Here is a 24,965-nt window from a genome sequence, read left to right on the forward strand (position 1 = left end):
AGTGGATCTATATCATGGAATACTATTCAGCAGTAAAAAGGAATGAGCTATTGATGGGGATGGCGGCCTGGGTGAATCTCCGGAGAATTAGACTGCATTAAAAACAAAAAAAAAGCCTGCTGTGTAATTCCATTTGTGTATACCATTCTCAAAGTGACACGCTTGTAGGAGTGGAGACCTGGTGAGCGGTTGCCGGGGCTTTAGGAGGGGGAGATGGGAGGGGAGTAAGTGTGTCTCTAAATTGATGACATGCGGGATCCTCTGCTGATGGACATGTTCTATATCTTGACTGTGTCCAAGTTGTTATCCTGATGCTTATTGTACACTATGGTCTTGCGGAGTGTTACCGTTGAGGAAAACCCGGCAAAGCGTACCTGGGTTCTCTCTATATTATTTCTTACTACGGCATACGAATCTACATTTATCTCAAGAGAGTAAGAAGTTTCATTTTTAAATGTCCCATTTCCATATCACTGCTGTCAATAAATTTGCTTGATAAAAGGTAGGTAGTTTAATAGATTTGTAGCTTCGCTTTTCTCCATGCATGATGAGACCCCTGGGTAGCAGTTGGGAGGGTTATATGGGAGTCGAGTAGAGAGGGAAGTCACATGGCCTTGGAGAACAGGAAAGGAGCTGTAAATGTGGTAGGATTGCTTTGGAGCGTTAACAACCCATTTAAAGTCTGAGGTCATGAACTGCAAGTGAAGGCTATTGACACGTTTGAGGAAAAGGTAAGGCCCCAGTGAAATGTGTGTAGTGGGAACAGTACTTCCACAGAATATGGATAGCAGAGAACCCAGATTGAGGGTTATGTGAAGGTAGTGGTGGGGAGAGTGGGGTTGAGCTGTTTAAGAACAAGTGGAGTTTTGGTGACTTTGATGGAATTTCTCAGTGGCGGAGCCAAAGCCCATGGGAGTTTGGAAGGAGGAGTGGTAGTGGGCACTTGGGCATGTGGTTGTATTGGGGACTGAGCACTATGTGGGCTAAGTTGGGTTTACCCAGGCCCTGAAGGATGAGTGCAATGTTAGTATTTTGATATATGGCAAAATTGGAAACTCTTAGAGGGCAAAGACATTTGCAGTTGTTGTAAATGGTGCTCTTTTGTGGTACTTTGCATCTGGGTTCTTGGCTCTTGGACAACAGAGAAAAAAAATCCCGGATCCACTGAAAACTCACACTTAGGGTCGTACTGGTTTAATAACATCCTATTTCAATTTGTTTTGAGATTTGCCAATACTTTAAAAATTGCCACACTGGGGGCTCCTGGCTGGTTGGTTAAGCCTCTGACTCTTGATTTGGGCTCAGGTCATGATCTCATGGTTCATGTGTTCCAACCTACATCATGCTCCATGCTAAATGAATAAATGAACCAATGACTCATTGAGTCAATGAATCAATGAGTCAATGAGTCAGTGAATCAGTGAATATCTCTGTCTCTCTCTCTCTATCTCTGGGCTGAAGGCATGTAACTGGGAATAGGAATTTTTTTTTACATTAGTTGAGTGTTCTCTTAGAACTTATAAAATTGTATAGTTCATCAACAGTTGCTAAGGAAGTTGGAGGATGTCTACGCATTTTTCTGAGTCACCAAGCAGTCAAGAGGCAAATCCATTAGTACCTTCTTCCTGGTGAGAGTGCCTGCTTTTATTTTATTTATTTATTTTTTTTAATTTTTTTTTTAATGTTTATTTATTTTAGAGACACAGAGAGACAGAGCATGAACGGGGGAGGGCGAGAGAGAGAGGGAGACACAAAATCTGAAACAGGCTCCAGGCTCTGAGCTGTCAGCACAGAGCCCGACGCGGGGCTCGAACTCAAGAACTATGAGATCATGACCTGAGCTGAAGTCGGCCCCTTACCCGACTGAGCCACCCAGGCGCCCCGAGAGTGCCTGCTTTTAAATAGTCTTTGAAATCATTGCTGTCTTCACTGCCCCTATGTCATTCTGTGTCTGGATGTTTTGTTGGTATCTAGGTGTTCTAATTACAAGATGACTCTTGTGGTGTATTTTTGTTGTGCAATCTCTCCTTGCCAGAGTAGGCATAGCTCCAGAGACTTGAACTTAATGGGGCATGCAGCCACTTCCTTTGGCAGGTGCTGCCTCCCAGTGTCTGTCAGGTAGCCTTCTGCTGTGGCTCATCTCTCGTGCCGGTGGCCCACCAGTGTGTCATTGCTTCACCTGACAGAGTGATCACAAGGTGGTTCCCGGACCCTGGTGCCCTGCTGCCTCAAACTGATGTGTGGCCACCTTGTTCTGAGCCAGGCTGCAGAGACCTCTTTGAAAGTCAAATACATATCTCTTTCAGGCCTCTTGGACCAAGGAGGCCTTCCCAAGAGGTGAGGATGTCAGGCATGCTGGGAGAATTAATTAAGGGATGAGTCTAAATGAGGACTTGAAGAATCAAATGTGTTTTTCTTATACCGGAAATCAGATGAGAGACTAGGCTGTTTGCTTTGAAGTAGTGTGAGTTCCAGAGAGTGCTGGGAGCCATGCTAGGTCAGCAAATCTGGCTTTTCAGAAAGCCACTTGACAATTTTATACCAGATAGAAGGACTTCAAAATTAGTTCTGAGTGTTAATTAAGATGTTGAAAGGAGACTCAGTTTCCCTTAAGCCTTTTGAGGTGCCTTCTGCAGACCAAAAAGTAGCTTGGGTCTTAAATCGCTGTTGGTCTAGAATTTCAAGGTCACTAGGATAGGAAAATCAGTTGAATACTTACATAGAACTGAACCATTCTGACTTCCAAAATTGAGTTGGCCTTCTTGACCTTCAGCTGGGTGTGGTGGATGTGGCAAATCAAATGTGGTAAGGTCAGTTTTTGTTGGTATTATTTCATTTTATTTACTTTTTAAAAATCTTTTATATGTTTATTTATTTTAAGAGAGACAGAGTGAGTGGGGGAGGGGTAGAGAGAGAGAGGGAGACAGAGAATCCTAAGCAGGCTCCGCACTACCAAGCACAGAGCTGGATGTGGGACTTGAACCCACGAAACCATGAGGTCTTGACATGATCCGAACGAAGAGTCACACGCTTAACAGACCGAGCCACCCAAGTGATGGTATTATTTTAAAATAATTTGTATTTGTCTAGGCTTCTGGGTGGCTCATTTGGTTAAGTGTCTGACTCTTGACTCTTCATTTTAGCTCAGGCCATGATCTCATGTTCCATGGGTTCAAGCCCCACATCGGGCTCTGCACTGAGAGTGAGCAGCCTATTTGGGATTCTCTGTCTCTCCCCTGCCTCTGCCCCTCCCCAACTCGTGCTCTCTGTCTCTCTCTCTCTCAGAATACATAGATACACCAAAATAAAAAGTTATGTGTGTCTAAATATGTAAGGAAGCTCTCTATATCAATGAGACTAATGAAGAAACTTAACAGAAACAAACCAAAGATGCGTGAATGCTCACATGAACAAAGCACTAGGCTTCCTCATTCACCGTTTTGGTCTCTCTCTTGCTCCCTTAATGTCTTGCCCATATTTTTTGTGTTCTAATGTGGTTCTATAAATAACAGACTTGGGTTATTCCTGAGAGAAGAATGAATTTATTGAATCCATGTATCAAAAATTCAAGTTGTTTGTTCTTTTTTTTAAAAGTTTAGTTATTTATTTTTGAGAGAGCACGAGCAGGGGAGGGGCAGAGAGGGACGGAGAGAGACAGAGAGAGTGAGAGAGAGAATCTCAAGCAGGCTCCATGCTGTCAGCACAGAGCCTGATGAGGGGCTCGAATCCCTGAACTATGAGATCATGACCTGAGCCAACACCAAGAATTAGACTGTCACCCGACTGAGCCACCCAGGTGCCTGAAAAATTCAAGTTGTTTGTTCTTAAAATTTACTTTAGAAGAGAAAGTTGATTTCACTTCGAGTTGTATGGTTTGGTTTGGCATTTTTATCAAGGGGTTGACTTTTTGAAGGGGGATTATCATGTTCTTTTTTGTTTTCTCTCTGCTGATTTTATATTTTTGTACATTCCTGAAAATTTGTTTTGCCCTGATAGGGTGGACTGAGGACAAGCGTGGCTGGATGTGGTTTTCCCATCCTTTATGCCTTGTGTGCTTTCAGGTTCAGAAAGGCGTGCAGATTCTAAACTTATCTTCTCAGCCCCATGTATGTATCATCTATAAAAGATGGATTGGTTTTACTCCCTGTGACGCTTTTTGGTATATGTGAGGATGCCACAAAAGTTGAATTGACAGTATTGTAGTTAAGAGCATGAAATATAAAGTTAAATAAGAGAAAATCAGTATGGCCCATTAAATCCCACAGACAGCACTCTTAGTAGGCAGGGAGGGCGCCCGGGTGGCTCAGTCAGTTAAACGTCCAACTTCAGTTGATTAAGCATCCGACTTCAGCTCAGGTCATGATCTTGCTGTCCATGAGTTTGAGCCCCACATTGGGCTCTGTGCTGACAGCTCAGAGCCTGGAGCCTGCTTCAGATTTTGTGTCTCCCTCTCTCTCCCTGCCCCTCCCCTGCTCACACTCTGTCTGTCTGTCTCTCTCTCTCAAAAAATAATAAAAAAAAAATAATTAGTAAGGAAGGGAAGATAAGGTTGGGGAATGCAAGGGAGATGGTGGGTGCTGCCATTTCATGCCACCCTGGAGCCACATGTATGCAGTTGGATATGGGCGACTGGCTGTTCTGGTCACATTGTCTTAATGTGTGCAGTGAAACGTACCACATCTGCTCAGAAGTGCACGTGAGGTGCTAAGTGCTCATGTGCCGGAATCCTCTGGACAACACATGCGTGGTAGTGGGGTGCGATGCAGTAGCGTTTGGGGGAGGCATGGATCAGAATGGGATACATGGAGTAGACTGAATGGGGTTTCAAGATGGAAAGCAAGTGACTTGCCTGGGTGACTTGGTAGGTTATGCACTGCTCTTGCAGGGTGTTATGGGAACCATGAAATGGGGCTCAGAGGCCCAGATGCTGGTGACAAGCATACCTTTAAGTAAAGCGTGCCTCGGTTTCTGATGCCTAATTTCATCCTCTGTAAAATGAACAGGTTGGATCAGACAGCCTCCAAGTCCCTTCAAACTTGAGTAGTAAATAATTTTAGTTACCAAGATGAGATGGGGGGGGGGTCTTTGCAGAGACCGGTTTCCCTTCATTTTCTCCCTTCACACGTAAATATTTTGTCCACTGTTGAGCTCAGAAACCCACTGTCTCCCCTGGAGGAGCATTCCAGTGATGTCCTGTCACCGGCCTCTGAAACTGAGTACCCCAGGCCATCTATCTCTTGTTTAAAGCTCATTTTCAGTGGCGAATCAAAGATCAAGAATGTAGAACTGTTTTTTACTTCCTGGGTGGAAACCGAAAATGAAGCTGACTGTATGTCAACTCCATAGTAAGAGTATAAGGAAAGGAATGCAAATGCCACCAACCGGGAAGTTTAAAGATTTATAAAAATTAGTGTTCCTGATATATTAATGACTCTGGTGGTGGTAGCCTGCATTTGTCATTGTCATGTTCCATTGTCATTCAAGTATTTAATCAACGCCTATTGTCAGGGCTACATTTATTTTCTTGTGTCTGCCTCGCCAGATCATTTCTCTGTTCTTTGACAGTCCTGTGTCAGGTGCCCTGCATCACACCAGGGCCAGAAGGGAGATCTTGAGGGTAAGCCCCGTCCTTGATTTTAACCCATTGCTGACTGGCTCACTGCTGGGAGTGAGACTTTTGAAAAGAAAGTACAGTATTATTTAAATGTCTGTTTCCCTCTTTCTGAATAAGACCAAGGTGGAATCATTCCTACCCTACATGATTAATCCTGTGTCCAAATTAGGCTTGAAGGATTTTGCATAAGGTAGCAGAGTTACCATGTTCCAAATCCCTGTGAGAGAGAGGCATGTATGTATGTTAAGTAACATACATGGACGTTTGGTAAGTGTTCATATGTATGCATGCACGCACGGCTCTGTGCCCTTGATTTTTATTTAGTGTCTCATAATTTCAGACACGCCTGTAGTTTTGCCTTACATCACTCTAGAGGACAGGAACAGTTACATATGTCAGTGCCCCCTTTTTTTTTTTTTAAACCTGAAACAAATTTCGCTGGGCTCAGAACAAGGAAAAAGGGGTTAAACTAGTCTGATAAATTTAAATTCTTTCTTGAGCTAAGTACTGAGAGCTGGGTCACCCACTGTGTTTGCCTTGGTTGCCAGGAATCTCAGAGCAAAAACGTTTTGTTGCTCTATTTTTGCTCCATTGCACTAGATTGTGGCTGCAGTGGTACATATAAATAATTTTTAAAAATGGGGGGAAATAATACATGCACAAACGCATAGCACTGAGATGCCTACTTATGTGTAAAAAAAAAAAAAAAAGGGGAAGTGAAACTCAGGATCCTTAACTACATTCAGATTCCATTCCAAACACCTTCATATCACTTGCTGATTCTTCAACAGCCCTACTTTAACTCTTTCCTTCCATCGTATATTGCTTTCTTCTTAGAGTGATTAGAGAAAATCACTCTAAATTTTCTATTATTTGTGTACCTATCATCCCTTTTACTAGTTTATAAATTCCTTGACATTTTCCTTGTTTCTTCAAAGCAGAGTTTCCTGCATTGCAAATATTAAGTGCTCAGTAAATAGGATGGCCAGACAAAATGCATGACACCATTAATAATATCACATAGACAGCTAATCCTATTTTTAGTATATGTATGACCATTCTGAAATTTGGGCACTAAATTCACTAAATCCAGTACAGATTTATTTGTACTGGAATGGATTTAGGGGTCTTATATTTTTATTTGCAAAATCCGTCTGTAAATACTGGAATGGTTTTGTGTCTAGGCATCCTCAGACATACTGTCTTTTAGGTACATGCATGGTATGAAAGGCAAGAGGTTAGAGCCCTTACACATGGATATCAGTACAATATCCTTTTCTAATGTTTTCTTTGATTCTCTGGCTGCTTAGTCACCTCAGAGACAGGATTATCTCTGTGGACAACCCCAAGCAGATCTGGTATGTGATGTCCTCTGATGTATGTAAGTCTGGATGCAAATGCCCCACTGCCATTCTTTGAACAGTTATGGTCCTCTCTGTGGATTCAAATAATGGGAGGTTAAATGCATTTAATGGAACTATTAGAAGAAAATGACCAGACGCTCAATTTTTTTTTGCCTTTTTATATTTTTATTTATTTAATTTTTAAAATATAATTTATTGTCAAATTGGCTTGCATACAACCCCCAGTGCTCATCCCAACAAGTGGCCTCCTCAGTGCCCATCACCCATTTTCCCTCTTCCTCCCACCCCACCTCCCTGTCCACCTTCAGTTTTTTCTGTGTATTTAAGAGTCTCTTGTGGTTTGCTTCCCCTCCCTCTCTGATTGTATCTATTTTTCCCCCTTCCTTCCCCCATGGTCTTCTGTTAAGTTTCTCACGATCCACACTTGAGTGAAAACATATGATATCTGTCTTTCTCTGACTGACTTATTTCATTCAGCATAATACCTTCCAGTTCCATCCATGTTGCTGCAAATGGCAGGATTTCATTCATTCTTATTGCCAAGTAGTATTCCATTGTATATATAAACCACATCTTCTGTATCCATTTGTCAGTCGATGGACATTTAGGCTCTTTCCATAACTTGACTATTGTTGAAAGCGCTGTTATAAACATTGGGGTACTTGTGCCCCTATGCATCAGCACTCCTGTATCCCTTGGGTAAATTCCTAGTAGTGCTATTACTGGGTCATAGGGTAGTTCTATTTTTGATTTTTTGAGGAACCTCCACACTGTTTTCCAGAGTGGCTGCACTAGTTTGCATTCCTGCCAACAGTACAAGAGGGTTCCCGTTTCTCCACATCCTTGCCAGCATCTATAGTCTCCTGATTTGTTCATTTTAGCCACTCTGACTGGCGTGAGGTGGTATCTCAGTGTGGCTTTGATTTGTATTTCCCTAATGAGGAGTGACGTTGAGCATCTTTTCATGCAGACTCAATCTTGAGAGATGGCTGTTTAGAGGGTGACTAGGACAACCGAATGGCTACCTTCCCCCACCTCAGCACCAAGCACACTGATTTCCCCCATAATCACGGCTGAATTCTCTAAAAAGGAATGCCAACTAGTCTAGTGATACCATTATTTTAAAACATGAAGACTTGACCCTGGAGTTCAAGGCTACTTGATGTCATCTAAGCTTTCAGATGAACTCAGTGAGTAAATAATAGACCAGAAATGAAAGGGCTGAATTCCAACCCTATACCTCTCATTAATTTCTAAGCAGAGCTGAGGCAATCATGATGCTAATCTGGGCTTTAATTTTTCTCTTGTTAAAAACAAGGGCACTATTTTGTTATGTTTTGGAAATCACTTAGTGATTTCTTAGGACTTAATTCAGGGCATAGGGTTGCAGCTTGGATAATACAGGTTCTTAGATTCTGTTGCTTTTAAACCAGGTAGGATGGACATTAATTTCCCTACTTACAGAGGAAGGAGAGCAGGCTACAGAGTCCCTGATGGAAGTCTGTCTCTCCGGGAATGGGGACTTTAACAAAGTACCATTTGGAATCATGGGGAGATCTATGATATGGTATTTTTTGAAGAAATCTTTCATAGTTGTGTTCTAGACTTTTTGGTTGTTCATTAATTAGTATCAACAAACTGGAGACAAAATACTAGATTCTTCAGAAAGCATACATGGACATTGCTATTGGGGAGGAAGAATTTGAAATCTATTTGGAGTAAAAGTCAGCTTGGAACTAGAAACTGTTCCAAATAAATATATGTGGAAATACATTGTTATGAGAATTCAATTGTATATAGAAGTTTCCTTGGGTAAACAGAACTTGTTAAGAAATTTGCACTTGTCTGGAAATTTCTGCTTGGATTGTGATAATGGAGTTTGTTTTATCCCCTTCTGGCTGCCTTTGTTCTTTTTGTTTCTCTTGTAAAGTTCCTGATGGCTAGCTCCTCCTTGCTCCCTGTCGTAAGTATTTAGATGTAGGGCCATTGTCAGAAATGTCTAGCATCCAGGGCTGCTAGTGATATTTGAGTGTGTCAATAAAAGCATCTTAGTGTCCAAAAGAATGTTATTGAATAGGATCCATAATTTCTTCACAAAGCAAGATGCTAAGTACAAATTGTTATCTAGTGTTTTGAGGCTAATCAGCCTACCTTGAAACTAACCAGTATTTTGTGGAGGTGTTGGACTTTTTTGGAGATGCATTTTAGAAGTGAAAGTCAAACCCAAGAAGAGTGACATTTAAGGTTGCTGCGTCTTTGCCATTATTGTTACAAAGCAGACAACGGGACTGAGTTTCAATATATATTTTTTAAAGTTTTTTTTATTTTGAGAGAGAGAGAGTGTGAGGGCATGCATGTTGGCAGAAGAGGGGCAGAGAGAGAGGGACAGGGAGAATCCCAAGCAGGCTTTACACTGTCAGCTCAGAGTCCAACGCAGGACTCCACCTCATGAACCATGAGATCATGACCTGAACCGGAATCCGGAGTCGGATGTTGATGTGACTGAGCCACGTAGGCACCCCTGAATGTGAATATTTTTCTAGGCAGTGTGCAACCGAACAGTAATGGGAAAATAGGAACCCTGGTTGAAATATAAATGAGAGACAAAATAGAGAGTTAGTATGCACAGATATAAGCGTATAATCATGTACAAGTTCAGTAAGTTCTGTGTACTGGATGTGATGTATGGCTGAAAACACAGATGAAGTCTAGTCCCAATTGACAGAGTTTACAGTGGAGAAGAGCAGGCTACGTATAGCAATAAATGAGACTCTCTACACATGCATCCACATAGGAACAGGTAATATGATGGGGAAAGTGGAGGCCATTAGTGCCCTGGAGTATGGATTCGGTGCCTGTGATGGATGGATCAAGCATCCTGGTGGGGGACCTAAACCACCACTAAACACAAATTGTGTATTCCACACTGTGCTGGGCACTTGATGTGTGTAATTTATTGACATCAGCACTAGAGGTATGAAACTAGAGCTCAGAGAGGAAAAGGAATGTATCCAGGGTTCTCTAGTTAATAAATGGGGAAACCAGGATACAAAGCTTTTCCGACTGGTTTCCCTCTCTATGCTCCTGAGTTTACTTGATGAATGAATGAGAACTAGTTATCCCCAAAGTGCCCTGTGCTGGAGAGAATCTGGTCCAGTCTGGGGATGATGTCAGGGAGGAGTGCCCTTGGCAGGAAGAGGTGTTCAGCCCTGGAAAGAAGATGGGATAAGTCATTGTTTATCCCAAGACTTGTCTTTGTCAAATGCTAGTAGAGGCTCTCTGCTCATATACTCAGTTTGTCCTCCCAGCCACCCTGTGAGATTGGTGTCTCATCTCCATTTCACAGAACATGCACTGGGAACTGGGGGGCAGGAGATTAAGTCTGACCAAGGCATGCAGCTGCTACACGGTAATAGTCAGGCTTTGAATTTGGGATTTGAACCTTGTGACTGGAGCAAAATGGTAATGGACTTGAAGTCAACAATTTCTTGAGTTTAAACATGGAACATATTTCCAGGATCCAGAGGGGGCAGTGAACATATTTAGGTGAAAAGAAATTTTGAAAAGAATTGGACAAACTGCGTTGGGAAGTCAGGGTATGACGGGGAAGGAGGAGATGACTCCTACTCATTTGGTTGGCATTTTGAAGCGCACACGATTCTGGTCCTCCTGGGAGGTTGTAGAAAGATGTGGAGGCAGAAGGGGAAGAGGAAGGAGCAAGAGGAAGGGAGAGGGGGGGAGCTTGACAAGTAGTTTAACAGCTGCTCCACATAGCCGCAAACTGACTCTGAGAAAAAATGGTTCTATTTATTTGCCGTTTCCGTCCATATATCTTCTCAACAGCATTCATCAATATCTGTCATTTCCCAAGGGGTTTAGGCATGTCTAGCAATTCATTCTGCTGAATTATATTTCAATACGCGGATGGAGGGAGGCCAGATTGCAGATGTTAACTCTGACCTATGCCCAGTGTTGCCTAGACACAGCCAGCACCCATCTCCTGGGTGCCCCCACGCAGGCTGCCATTCCAAGCAACACTACTTGGCATCAGATTCTTTTGACCACGTTCTCATTAGAGTGGGCTGTATGTAATACTTGCTGAAAAATTAATTTTCAGTTGTCCTATTAGCCTTTGGTCTCTACAGCTGGAGCTTAGGGCAAAACTATTATGTATTTATTTTGTTTTTTTAATGTTTTTTTTATGTATTTTGGGAGAGAGGGAGTGCAAGCAGGGGAGGGGCGGAGAGAGAGAATGCACTCAGCGCAGAGCCGGAAGCGAGGTTTGAACTCACGAACCACGAGATCATGATCTGGGCTGATACCAAGAGTCGGATGCTTAAGTGACTGAGCTACCCAGGCGTTGATAAGAATTTGAAATACAGATAATCATCATCTGAATGGAGACATCTTGGTGTTCTAGGTGCAGTGAGGATTTGCTGACCAGGACTGGGTCTCACTGAAGAACAGGAGAGTTTGCTGGGCGTTGCTACACCCAGCGATGTGAGTGGTTGTAACAGCAGGAACATTGCAGTTTTGCCAAGGTCTAGCTCATGTATTAGTTCACTTGATCCTAATATCTTCCCTTATTAGAGTTTGCAAGTGGTAATCATGGTGGATGAGAAGAAATATTTCTTCTTTAAGAGCAACTTAAAGGGAAAACAAAAGGAAGGAGAAAGGCCAAATATATTTCTCTGTAAGTATGGATTCAAATTATTCCACTTAAAAATGTACTGTGTAGGGGAACCCGGGTGACTCTGTCGGTTGGGCGTCCAACTTCAGCTCAGGTCGTGATCTCGTGGTGCGTGGGTTCAAGCCCTGTCTTGGGCTCTGTGCTGACAGCTCAGAGCCTGGAGCCTGCTTCGGTTTCTGTGTCCCCTCCCCCGCTTGCGCTTTCTTTCTCTCTCTCTCTGTCTTTCTGTCTCTCTCAAAAAGGAATAAACATTAAAAAAATTTAAAAACGTACTATGTGTTGGCATTTTCCCCCTCTATCATAAAGTGACAAGGGTAAGGACGCCTGGGTGGTTCAGTTGGTGGAACGTCTGATTTCAGCTCAGGTCATGTTCTCATGGTTCTCGAGTTCGAGCCCCATATCAGACTCCGGGCTGACAGCTTGAAGCCTCGAGCCTGCTTCGGATTCTGTGTCTCCCTCTCTGTCTGCTCCTCCCCAGCTCTCTCTGTCTCTCTCAAAAATAAACATTAACAAATATTTTATAAAATGGCAAGGGTGACTGTGATTGAGGGTGAAGAGAGCACCTGTGAGTCGTGTTACTGTATGGCTTACAACTAAAGTTACTTTTGATTTAAAACTGCAGCTGCAGTTGATTGGCAATGGCAGCTAGAGTTGGCTTGTCCAGAGGCTTTGATTTCTGTAGTGCAGACATGGGTGTTGTGTTATTTTTCCATAGTCCCTGGAGCTCTCATGGTATACAACTGGCCTTTAGTGACTCCCTGAAACATGTGTCATGTACCCAGTCTGGGCTTGGTAAACTGTTACCTTATGCTAACTGCTCTTTGTGATGGCAGATTTCCTTTTAAAGCATCCCCTTAACTTTCTCACCAGGCCCTTGTGGTTAGCAATGTTGCCTTGCCATATGTTAAATATAGATTGCTGGTGAGGGAGGATATTCTACACAGTGAATTTGGGCATCTCCATTGGATTTGAGTCTTGGAGCAAAACCAAAGTTTAGCGATGGCTGCATTGTGCTGTCATTTAGGTTCAGACTTTGATGTCCTTTTGGTGTCCTGTACTTTGACTGCCAGCCTCTCAGAAGACATGCATGGTCTCTCTATTGAGCATTCAGTTGCCTTGTCAATTGGAGATCCCTGTATAGTAGGTGGTGATGTCTTTAAGGACTTAGGGTCAAGGCTGTGCTTTGGACTTTTCTTGTGTGAATGAACAACACTTTTTTTTTTTTTTTCTTTTAAGGCTAGAATAGTAGTTCAGTATAGGAGTCAATGAACTTGACTCTCTGGTCACAGGTCTGTTGGTTTCTCAAATTATATTTATTTGTGCCATTAAGAAGAATGATTTAGCAGCATTGTCGGTGATGTCTAGGTATAGTTATTCTTTTGCGGTGGGACAAGAAATTGGAAGTCAGTCACCCATGCGAGAGGGAAGATGGAAGGAACCATGTCTCTGTGTTGCAGTAGCAGTGAGCTGAAGATGAATAAAGGGAGGCTATAATTGCCTGTGAGTACGACAGTTGCTGTGATGAGGGTACCAATGTTTAGGAGTGAGCAGTGGAGCAGAGAAGAAGAATGCCTTGATGATGATGGAGTATACTTGAGGACAGAGGCTGCTGACTCATGCATTCTCCCTGATTCGGCCAGTGACTTCTCCTGACCTTTGACCTTTCTCCATTTCTAAAGTTGGGAGTGCTCTGGGAAAAACTCATTTCCTCTGACTTGCAAATGATTCCAAGGGGTTAAGTTATTTAAGTGTAATTTGCAAGAGCAGGTGCTGATGTGGTTTAATGGGGATACCTCCTGAACAGCAAAAAGGACCTTATGTTTTCTTGGGAAGGCGAATGGTTTCAGCCAAGTAAGTGAGGGTTGTTTTGTGTGTGTGTGTGTGTGTGTGTGTGTGTGTGTGTGTGTGTGAATATACATTATAAAATTTACCATTTTAACCATTTTTAAGCGGTCAGCGGTGTTAAGTACATTCACAATGTTGTGCAACTGTCCCTGCCATCCATCTCCAGAACTTTGTCCTCTTCCCAAACTGAAACTCTGTACCCATTAAATAGTTAGTCTCCATTACCTCTCTCCCCAGCCCCCAGTATCCATGGTTATACTTTCTGTCTCAATGAAATTGACCATTCCAGGAACTTCGTAGAAGTGGAATCATACGATATTTGTCCCTTTGTGCCTGACTGATTTCATTTAGCATGTCATCAAGGTTCACCCATGTGTAGCATGTATCAGAATTCCCTTCCTTTTTAAGGCTGAATCTTATTCCATTGTATGTATATAGTACAATGTTCTGTTTACGTGTTCGTCTTTCAGTGGATGTTTGGGTTGTTTCCATCTTTTGGCTATTGTGAATAATACGACTATGAACTTGGTATACACATATCTGTTCAAGTCCCTGCTTTTAGTTCTTTTCTGTGTATACCCAGAGGTGGAATTAAGCAAGGGGAGTTTTAGTAGGAGATGGGGAGGGTAACATTTTGGGATGTCCCTCTCCTGCTGAAGTGGTGCATGTGAACTTCAGGGAGCCTTCCTGGAGAGCTTCAGTAGATGCTCAGGTCAGCAGCAGGATGGTAGCCCACATGGAAAGATAAAGAATGAAAGAGCTGAATGTGTGGCCCCGTCTGCCTGCTCCTGGCACCAGCATGGTGGTCACCTACCCTTGTTCTTTTTGTCCCCAGCTCCTTTACCCCTGGATCGCCACCCCCATTCTCCTTCTCTCCCTCTCATGGCTCCCCCCACGTCACCAAAACCCTTGAGAGCCACACAGCTGCTGCCTCAGCTTCCTTTTGTTCCTGGTTGGTGCCTTAGAGGGATAAACAAACTTTTTCAGAGTTTTATGTATAACTGAGCACCGGAAGCCATATCTAAAGACTGCTTTGTTAGTAGTTACTAGCTCTTATTTTCCCTTTGATGGCTTGTTTGTAGTCCAAGAGAAATAACCCAAAATGTAAGACTGTGGACTGACGGCTAAATCTATGTTGCACTTCAGGTGATAAGGAACTTTTTTACTGGAAGCTTTTAAATCTAGTCAGGTACCATTATTCCCTGATGATAAAGTAGTTCTCCAGAGGCTATATTTAATTCTTTATATAGCCATTCTGCTAAAATTATTGCTGACCTGGTATTTTCCTACTTCAGAGGGATACTTGAAGCTTTGGGGTGCTTTGCAAGCATGTATTTCATGTTTGAAAGCATGCATTTATGGAAGTCTTCTTGTTTCTTGGGATTCAGGGTGGAAACAAAGGAAAACACTCTCCAGTAAAGAGACCATATGTAGCCTAGATAGAACTGAGGTACATTCTGGGTGTAGGCTTGGCAATCTACTTATTTTAATATATTATCTCAAAAGACTGCACATCTTCCACTGTGTTAAGTAGAGACCCAGTGACCAGAACAATAACAATAACAATAACCAATGTAAAAACCTCATTCAAGTAACTCATACCTCTGTGGGTGAAGCCTGACAAGTGCTTACATTGTTCTGGCCAATTGATCTCAGCTTTATTATGGACCTCTGTTTATTGCCTCTAAATTTCTAGTTATGTCAGTAGAATATATGTAATAAATGTTATAATAAACATACCAGAATTTTTAAAATGTGTTTCCAAAGAGCACAGGGCCAATCACAGTTCCAGTTGTAGCAAGCAAGCTCGGTTTGGTATTAAAATAAAGCGGCCAGATTGGTAGGCAAGCTCACCTCTCATACAAGAAATTAGGAATGGTATTATCCATTAATTTCCACCCTGCGCAGCTGAATAATGCAGCTGACAGATGCTAATTTTCTTAAATTGTAGGCAGCAAATGATGCATGAATACAACAGCAACATACTTTTTAGAGGCTCTTGATAGTCATCAAAAAGCGAATTTATATAAAGTTTGATGTAGCCACTACCAAGTATGGCATGATGTTAGTGCCTTCTAATGACTGTCTTAAATCCATCTGTTGTCCTCTTTTCCCTATTAACGCTAATGGGGGTCTAGGCAGGAATAAAAACCTCCCATGTGCTGTGCTAACAGACCATTCAATTTATGACATTCGTGTGATTCCTAAGGATAACACTCATGCAAGAATAATGACATCTAAAATTTAACCAGTGACAGGATTATAAATATTTTATTTTATATGTGTATAAGTGTTTCCTAATTTAATTATTTTTTTCCAGTGGCTTAATACAAGTTTATTTCTTGCCCACCTTATAATCTGCTGTGTCTTGGGTAGCTTTTCGTGTTTCTTATTTTTGAGGCTGATATTATTAAATGGCCATTATATAATGTTTTTTCTTTTCAGATTTTAGCATCACCCCATAAGTTATTTTACAGCTGAGGAAACTGAGGCTTCGAGAAGTTCATGATTAAGTGATGGAATTGCTTTTGGGGGTCAGAGTTGGCACTCAGTAATCTGACCATAGAATCAACCATAACTAGAGTAATTTTTACCATTATTGGCAAAATTTATTTTTTTATGTCCTATCGGATTTGAAGATTGTATGAGATTAATACATAGACTAAATTGAAAAATTTAGTTCAAACTGAATTCAAAAACTGATGAGTTACTGCACATCAAAATGTCTCCTTTGGGTTTGGGTCTGTTGATGTAATAAAAAGATCGAAGCCTGACAGAGAGTCTCTCCTTGACCAAAGTCTAGCCAGGCTCCTCTGAGCCCTCCTTCTCAACTAGGCTTCAACCTTAACCAATAAAGACATGAACAGACAGTAGCACAGGTTGAAGGTCAAGGTGATATCCTTAGGATGACCCTAGTCCTCTTAAAGTGCCTGCCGGAGAAAACTCAAGACTGTCAAAATTTTTGTTTGTTTGTTTGGGCTAACAGATAGGGTCTCTGTCTCTCAGCCTGCGTGGGAGGATAGAATCTGAATTTTCATTATTTGCCAGCTGGCAGACAGAGTTGGCCTGATCGCAGTTACACTGACTAACCCTTTGTAATTTTTCACTTCCCTGACTCGACTGAGCCCCTGTTGGCTCCCTGCCCCACTCCTTAATTCTTCTCTGAAAACACTCAGTTATTGTGTTCAAATGGAAGGTGAGTTCAGTTCACACTGGGCTCTTTTTCCTGTTGAGTAGTTACTACTGATTAAAATCTGTCCTTACCGCTTGAACATCACGCCTTGTTTTTCTTTGACAAGGCACACATCTGGCCTTGCTACCTACATGAGACTGACATATGGTACGGTAGCGTAAAAAATGTACGTGGTAGTAGTAGACAGAGTGACTTATGAGGAGGGGAGCACACGGGGGTCCCGTTAGCAGTGGTCTCTACTTGCTTTCAAGTGCCCTTTGAGATCTAACGAAATTGAAGGGTTTGGAGCACGCTTCCGAGTCTGTGGAGGGAAGGGAGGCGGTTCCGCTTGCCTGTGCCCCTCCCACCTGAAGCGTGCCTGGGTTCACCTAGCAGGGATCCTAGCGTGTGAATTTCCTACATTGAGGATTTATTCAAGAACTTTCCCTGCTTCCGTTCTGTTCACCCAATGGCACAAAGGGAAACTTTGCCGGTCACAGCTGCCATGACTTTCATACTGGGACCCTGTATGTGTCCTCATGGTTCCTTTTGGCTCTTTGCTTCCCCACCCAGACCCACCAGAGATTTCCTATCGTCAGCAGAGCCTCCCTGATGTGGCCCCAGCAGGGGAGGGAATGTACTCCTGGCTACTTGGCCATATTAGATTAGGGAGCACATATTTTGATAGGAATCATTAAAAGCAATGTTATATATCATGTTCAGAAATTAATAGAGAATAATTTACCAAAACACCTATACCAGCCAGCGTTAGCTTAACTTAATATTTGCCACATTCTTCAGCTGTATTAACAAAATTAAATATTAAATTTATTAAAACCACAAGTGAAAATTTAATTCTTTAAACTTTTAAGTTCAACTCATGACCCCATTATCACCTGCGTATGATTTTTAAAGCAATAAAAATATTAGAGCATACTCCTCCCTGGACCCATTCCCCATTTTCCCTGCCAGAGATTACTACAATTCCAAATTGGCTGTTTATCCTTTCCACAAAGAGATACTCTTCTTGATTTTAATATTATTAAATATTTTTCTTTTTTTGCAGCCTAAGAACACATTGCCCTGTTTTGTTGCTAGGGTGGTGGGAGATGATGTTGATGGAATTAACAAAGTTCTCATGATAATCTGAGTAGTGATAGTAGTATATTGACTATTTCCAATGCCCCAGGTTGAGTGCATTCAGTGCATTATCTCATTTAATCCAGTCTGCTACCATTTCTCATCTTTTCCGAAAAGGGGGCTGGCTGTGTGCCCTCTCTGGGTGTTATAGTTCAGGTAATATTCCCTAGTACACCATAGGGTTGTTAAGATGTTGGAAGTGCCTGGCATACAGTAAGGCCTCAATGGATTTTTAGCTATTATGCTATGCTGCGAATGAAATTAAAGAAAATGATTAGTTTAGTTTTATTCTTTCTGTTCACACTTGATCACGCATGGGTCAAATAGTGTAGTTTGGCTGAATTTCAGGCAACAAACATTTATTGAGCACTTACTAAGTGCCAGGCACTGTGCCTGGTAGTGAGGATATAGAAATAAATACATACTTTTTTCTTCTCGAGGGTTATAGGGAGATAGTCTAACAATTATTTCCTAAAAGAAAAAAAAAAGGACTGATTTATAAAATTTTTCAGTGAACTGAAATGTTTGCATTGTAAGTTTTTCTATTGCTAATTAAGTTCTTCAACTGTTTTCGTATCTACCCTTAGTTTATTTTTGTGTTTTTTTTTTAAACGAAGCACCAGGGGCAGAGCTGTGGTGAGGCCATAGTAGGTTTTCTCCATCATGTAAACCTGGACATAACGTAGCTTCTAAACCTCCTACCAGGATTCTTTTCTGAAATATGAACAAAGAAAATATAAAACCAAATATAGGAAAAGAAATACAAGGGATTGGAAGAAAAAAATCCACGTGTTCTGATTACTGGAGGTTGCTACATTATTAACAAATGATGTCTTTCAAATAGAGTTATTTCTCTCTTAAATCATTTATTCATGTAATACTGATCTTAATATTCTTTTTTTTAAAAATTTTTTTTCAACATTTATTTATTTTTTGGGACAGAGAGAGACAGAGCATGAACGGGGGAGGGGCAGAGAGAGAGGGAGACACAGAATCGGAAGCAGGCTCCAGGCTCTGAGCCATCAGCCCAGAGCCCGACGCGGGGCTCGAACTCACGGACCGCGAGATCGTGACCTGGCTGAAGTCGGATGCTTAACCGACTGCGCCACCCAGGCGCCCCTTAATATTCTTAAATGTAGTCTCTGGTTTATTATCCTTTTTTATTAATGTCCTGCCTTTGGGTCTAAAGGGGACAGATTGCCCAAAGCCCCTCATACTTCAGCTTTTAGTTCATGTTTTAAAATAAGACTAGGAAAAAAAAATTAAAAATCTGGACTTTAAATCTGTGATCTATCTTGTCTGAAAATGTACCTGAATGTTTTTGAGGTGGTGACCAGAATCACAGAGGGTAATTATGTTTGAATTTTCAGTGGTAGAGTTTGTGCTTCACTTAATGGGTGTTTGCCATATTTATTTGTTTGGAAAAGTTCATAATCTCTTATGTGGGGACAAAAATCAGTATGATCCCCTTTTTGCAAGAAAATACAGGTTGCAGAAAGAAAGCCTGGCAGAAAATCACTGAAATGTTGATAGTGATTTTCCCTGGTGCGATTTTAGGTGACTTTTTTCCTTTATATTTACGTTATCTATTTGTGAGTGAAAAGAAACCAAATCCACGTGAAAATGATACTTACCATTTTTACTACTGTTTGGACTATATAGCTAACTTTTACTGAGCGCTTTAGTTAAAAAAATTCTTTGATGCCCTCAACAATAGTCAACCGCATTCTCTCCATTTTAGAGACAGAAAAACCAAGGCCAGGAGAGGTTGAATAACGTGTTCCCTGTTGTCACTGAGGCAAGATCGGGATCTCAGAAGCAGACCTCATTTTCTGTAGGGTGTGCTTTCACTATATAATGGTGCAAAAGAGAAATTTTGGCAAAGTAAGTGTTTCCTTTGCCATTAAGATACATTTCTGGGGCGCCTGGGTGGCTCAGCTGGTTGGGCATCCAGCTTGGGCTCAGGTCATGATCTCACAGTTTGAGTTCGAGCCCCGCATCGGGCTCTGTGCTGGCAGCTCAGACCCTGGAGCCTGCTTCAGATTCTGTGTCGCTCTCCCTCTCTGCTCCTCCCCTGCTTGCAGTCTGTCTATTTCTCTCTCCAAAATAAATAGCATTAAAAAAAAAAGATACACATTTCTGAGAGTACTTGAATTCAAGAGTTAGACCTCTTAGCATGGACAGTGATGGCAGCTGCAGCTCACTACTGTACTCGGATAGTGCTGGTAGTTACCATGCACACTGCTAGTAAATCACTTTATATTGCAACACTTATTAACCAGTGGGGTAGGCTTGTGGGGTGCATGCCTGAGTAAGAGAGTGAGGCTCTACTACAAGGAACAGATCTGCCGGGGAAAATCCACATATTGCCTCGGCTTCAGGGCCATCAGCCACATGTGATGCATTCTTCCATGTATCTGAGAGGTATATGGCTGGAATGCCGATCCTCCCCTCCCCAGTCCTTGGATGAGGTTCTCCACGTTGCCTGCCATCCTTTCTTTGTGCCTGTTTGTTGTTTGAGAAAGATGTGCCCATTTGTTCTTTTATCATTCTGTGGATATTTCACGAGCACCTACTATGGCCAGTCGTTGTGCATGTATTAGGGTGAAACGGATAAAAATCAATCATGGTTTCTACTTTTAACTGAGCTCCATTACTGTGTGACTATTCACATCCATCCTAACTTCCTAAAGTCAAGAAGCCTTATTTCTTGGGGCACCTGGGTGGCTCAGTTGGTTAAGTGTCTGACTCTTGGTTTTAGCTCAGGTCATGATCTCACAGCTTCATGGGTTTGAGCCCCATATTGGGCTCTGTGCTGGCAGCCCAGAGACTGCTTGGAATTCTCTCTCTCCCTTCTTTCACTCATGCTGTCTCTGTCTCTCTCAAAATAAATAAATAAATGCTAAAAAAAAAAAAAAAAAAAGGAAGTCTTATTTCTTGGGTGTTGATAACTAGTCCAGTCCTTGTGGTGAAGAAGTAAGGCAATGTAAATTTGTTCAACTGTTGGACTTTTAAAGGCATACCAATACATTAGAGTTCAAGGTTGATGTAAATTGCTCAGTGAACCTAGACTGACATTGATGTCCTGATTTATGCAGATGAATACCATGTGTGTCCTGTGGACATGGTTGGATGACCATCAGTTCTTCAGACAGAGGAGCTTTGAGAAAGAGGCACCAGACCCATTTCACCTTGACAGAATTCCAACTCTTTGTTTTGTTGACCATGATCTCCATTTTGTTGACTTTTTTCTGGTTGATTTTGAGATCAGTTTTTTGTAGTAGATACTGAAAAAGTCCCTTTGAACGTGCTTCTGTTTCCTTCTATGATGCTAAGAATGTTTTTTGGGTTTATATGCATCCTTGGCAAGTTCCTATGGAATGGGCAGAAGTAACAAGGTGCTTTATCCTGTGCTGGCCGAAAGGTACAGATGCTGGAGGGGAGGAGGTTTACTTGGGTTCATGTGGGAAATCAGGGTCACAACTTGCCCCTGGATCTCCTGACTTAAGTAAAACAGCATTACCCTTGTTGCTGTTAATAAATGTAAGGAGTGTGACAGAAGCAGTTTAGAAGGATGGCCAAGAAGGGACTGGCCCTTGCCACAGAATTACTGATGTTTTGCCTGCCGCTTACACTGTCTTATGTTTCACCCCCACAGGGCGGTACCTGCTTCCAAACCCCGTGGCAGGGCAGGCCTGGGGCACCTCGGCGGAGACGTCCAACCTCGTGCGCATGCGCAGCCAGGCCTTGGGCCAGTCTGCGCCCTCGCTCACCGCCAGCCTGGTGAGTGTCCTCTGCCTCTTTAAGCACAGCATCGGGTGATGCCGTCTCTCCACCTCCCTGGGGACTATTTTAAGTTTATTGAGTTTAACTAGGTTTGAACTTACAACCACATTTAACGTTAAGCACAGATTTGGCAATGTGCAATATTTTGCTCTGAGTGTGCTAATTTTTTCCAAGGCTTGTCTCCATCCCTCCTGCCTAATCTGTACCGTTTGTCTCTACTTGACTGTCTCCCCTCTTCCTTCAAAAGAAATGAAAATATTTGTGAGATTTTTGTCTTAAATGCCTTATTTGAAAATAATTCCAAACTTACTAAAAGTTGCAAGAATATGAAAAATCAGTAGAACATGGTGGGTCCTTACCTTGATTCAGCTATTAATCTCTTGCCAAATTCGCTTTTTCATGTGCTTTTTCTCTTTCCTTGTATATATGTCGATGTAGATGTATACCTGTGTGTGTATATGCATATATGTGTCCACACACTCAGATAATTTTTTGAACTGTTTGGGAGTAAACTGTTTGTGTTATGGCCATTTGTTATCACAGTTACGAACAGTGGCAAATTTATGGCTGCCATAAGCCTTTTATGTATGCTCCATTCTGTATTTCAGTTTAATCAATTGGCACGATAATGTCCTGTATGGCATTTTTCTTCAGCCTCCAGGATAGGATTCAGTCTGGGGCCATATATTGCATTTAATTGTCATATCTATTTAGTCTCTATCAATCTGGAAAGTTGCCACAGCCTTTCTTTGCCTTTTATGACACAGACATTTTTGAAGACTATAGTTCTCCTCCCAATGAAAAAAAAATGTAATGTTTCTCATATTACACATGTTTGATATGTGTAATGTTTCCTCTTGGGGAAAGTCACATTTTGCATTCCAGGCCAGAATAGGACATGGGTGGTAATGTTTCCTTTCAGGGCTTGCCTCCTGCAGGCCCCTGAAGTCGGTCTGCCCTTCATTGTGATGTTAATTTTGCCACCCCCCCTCCCCCGCCCCCATCATGGCAGTGTTTAATTTCTCCACCCTAGTTTGATTTTTAACTCTTGCAAACGATAAGCATTCTGTAGAGAGATAGATTTCAGGCCATGTGAACATATTTGGTCAAAAATTTCCCCTAGATTTCTCATCCATTGGTGACACCTGTTTGTTTGTATGTTTGTTTGTTTGTTTTTGGTAGTAATTGAAAACGGTGATTATTCCAACCTCAGCACTCGATCCGCATTTACCCCTTGGCACGTGGCACCCATGTTTGTATATATGTTAGTAGTTTGGACTCCTGAATTTTTTTTCCAGGTTTTTCAGTGTTCATCTTTATTTTCCTTTAAAAAAAAATTTTTTTTTTTTTTTTTTTTTTTTTTTTTTTTTTACTGTTTATTTTGAAGAGAGAGACAGAGACAGAGCCTGAGCAGGGGAGGGACAAAGAGAGGGAGGGATACACAGAATCCAAAGTAGGCTCCAGGCTCCGGGCTGTCAGCACAGAGTCCAACGTGGGGCTTGAACTGAAGATTCGTGAGATCATGACCTGAGTCCGTCAGATGCTTAACTGACTGAGCTGCCTAGGTGCCCCTCATTTTTATTTTCAATCACAATGCTTACTAGAATTTTTTTTTTTTTCTCCTGGGTGTATTACTTCTCTACTTCAACCTTTGGCACAGCCTAGAAGTCGGTACAAGTTACTTTTGCTCTAGCGGTAGAGTTGTATGGTACGGGAATAGGTTTTTAAACATGTTTTACTGATGATAATGCAAATAATAAATGAGTGCATTGCGGTGCCTTATAATCTTATGCATTGGTAATGAATAAGTTGGATATTTGAGAATTATTCAGTAATCAGGGAGATTTGATTTAGGTTGAGATTCTAGTCTTGCTTTTGCCATTAGGTAGCTGTATAAACTTGGGCAGATCACTTAGTTTCTCAGATTGTATCAACTCAGCTGTATCTGCAAGATGAAAAGAGGTATTTAAGGAGTCTCTGGAATTCAACTTCGGGATTCCCTGATTTTGCTTCTAGAATAATAAAGATTATGAACATAGTGAATAGTTATCCCTAAAAAAGTGTCTTTCAGAAAATTTATGACTTCAAAATTGACTATGATTTTGAAATCAGAGTTCATCTTTTTCCTCTCATGAAAATTTGGAGACTTATATTTAAAGGTATGTTTACAACGATAGTAGTTAGAATTTGCCTTCGTTCCATCCCCAAGTTCAATTTTAGTTTTTCTTCTTGGGCAATTATATTAAAAGCTTATTTTACTGAAAGCATTTACTTTTTAAGGAAAGAGGGAAATTACTCAGAATTAGTGCTTTAAAATTTTTTTTTTTAATGTTTATTGTTTTGAGAGAGAGAGCGAGAGCGAGCGAGCAAGCAGGGTAGGAGCAGAGAGAGAAGGAGACACAGAATCCTAAGCAGGATCCAGGCTCCAAGCTGTCAGCACAGCGCCCAACTCAAATCCACAGGGCTCTAATCCACAAACCGCGAGATTGTGACCTGAGCTGAAGTTGGACGCTTAACCAACTGAGCCACCCAGGTGCCCCAGTGATTTTTTTTTTTTAAACAGAAGTGGTTTTTGGTCACTGCAATATTACTCTTAACACTTAGATAGTAATCTTGTATTGTTTATTGCCAAGTAAATTATTCTGATTAAAAAGCACTGTTAAAGGGAATATATCTTAGGTAATACTGGTAGTCACATAGTCAGAAACAGAAATTGATTCATTCATTCTTAAAACACATGTCAGGTGACCTAAGGCTTGGGAATAAGATAAAAAGATAAAGAGAGCTATTAATAGAAAATACAAAAGAGTACTCTCTAAAATCTGTCTGATGAGATTCTTAGCAAAGTGTCATTAAATTACTGGCTTACCTGCCCTGCAAGTTTTTCCACTGTTTGCTTGAGAGCAAAACTAGAAAAAGTGCTAAAATACCATCGAGAGCAAACTTAAAATAGTACCTGGCACATAACAAGTCTCAAATGTTAGCAGTGTAATTACTTCTGTTGCTAACCTATTATGGGTAAGCTTGAGTACAGAAGCCAGACTATGGTTAACCATTTATGCCGGACAGTGAAAGTTTAAAATGTAACTCTCATCATATCTTTCCTTTAGAGGTTTCACTGCTTCCTGATTATAGTTTAAGGAAAACTGTTTTCGGGTTGTTTGACCAAGTCATCTCCCCTTGTGCCCGCCCTCCTGTTCCATTGTCGAAAGAGCAGTGGCAGCTGGAGGAGAGCTGCCAGGCAGAGTACCATCTTATTTTCCTCATAGTTCTGCGATCTGCCCACATTTCTGGCCATATTGCTGATTTTGGTATGTCACTCAGTCCAGGTTAATGACTTTTTTGGCTTTGGAT

At 41.6% G+C, this 24,965-nt stretch overlaps 1 protein-coding gene across 1 annotated transcript in view; it reads left to right on the forward strand.

The window, feature by feature from the left end:
• The window catches only part of MAST4 (microtubule associated serine/threonine kinase family member 4), a 567,608-nt gene that overhangs the window by 153,631 nt on the left and 389,012 nt on the right, over window positions 1-24,965 (forward strand). The window contains exon 3 of the mRNA XM_030322252.1: window positions 21,484-21,608. Within this exon, the coding sequence (XP_030178112.1) occupies window positions 21,484-21,608 (125 nt within the window). The remainder of the gene's footprint in view (window positions 1-21,483; window positions 21,609-24,965) is intronic.

The sequence above is a fragment of the Lynx canadensis genome, chromosome A1, assembly GCF_007474595.2.
Source record: "Lynx canadensis isolate LIC74 chromosome A1, mLynCan4.pri.v2, whole genome shotgun sequence".
Taxonomy (NCBI): domain Eukaryota; kingdom Metazoa; phylum Chordata; class Mammalia; order Carnivora; family Felidae; genus Lynx; species Lynx canadensis.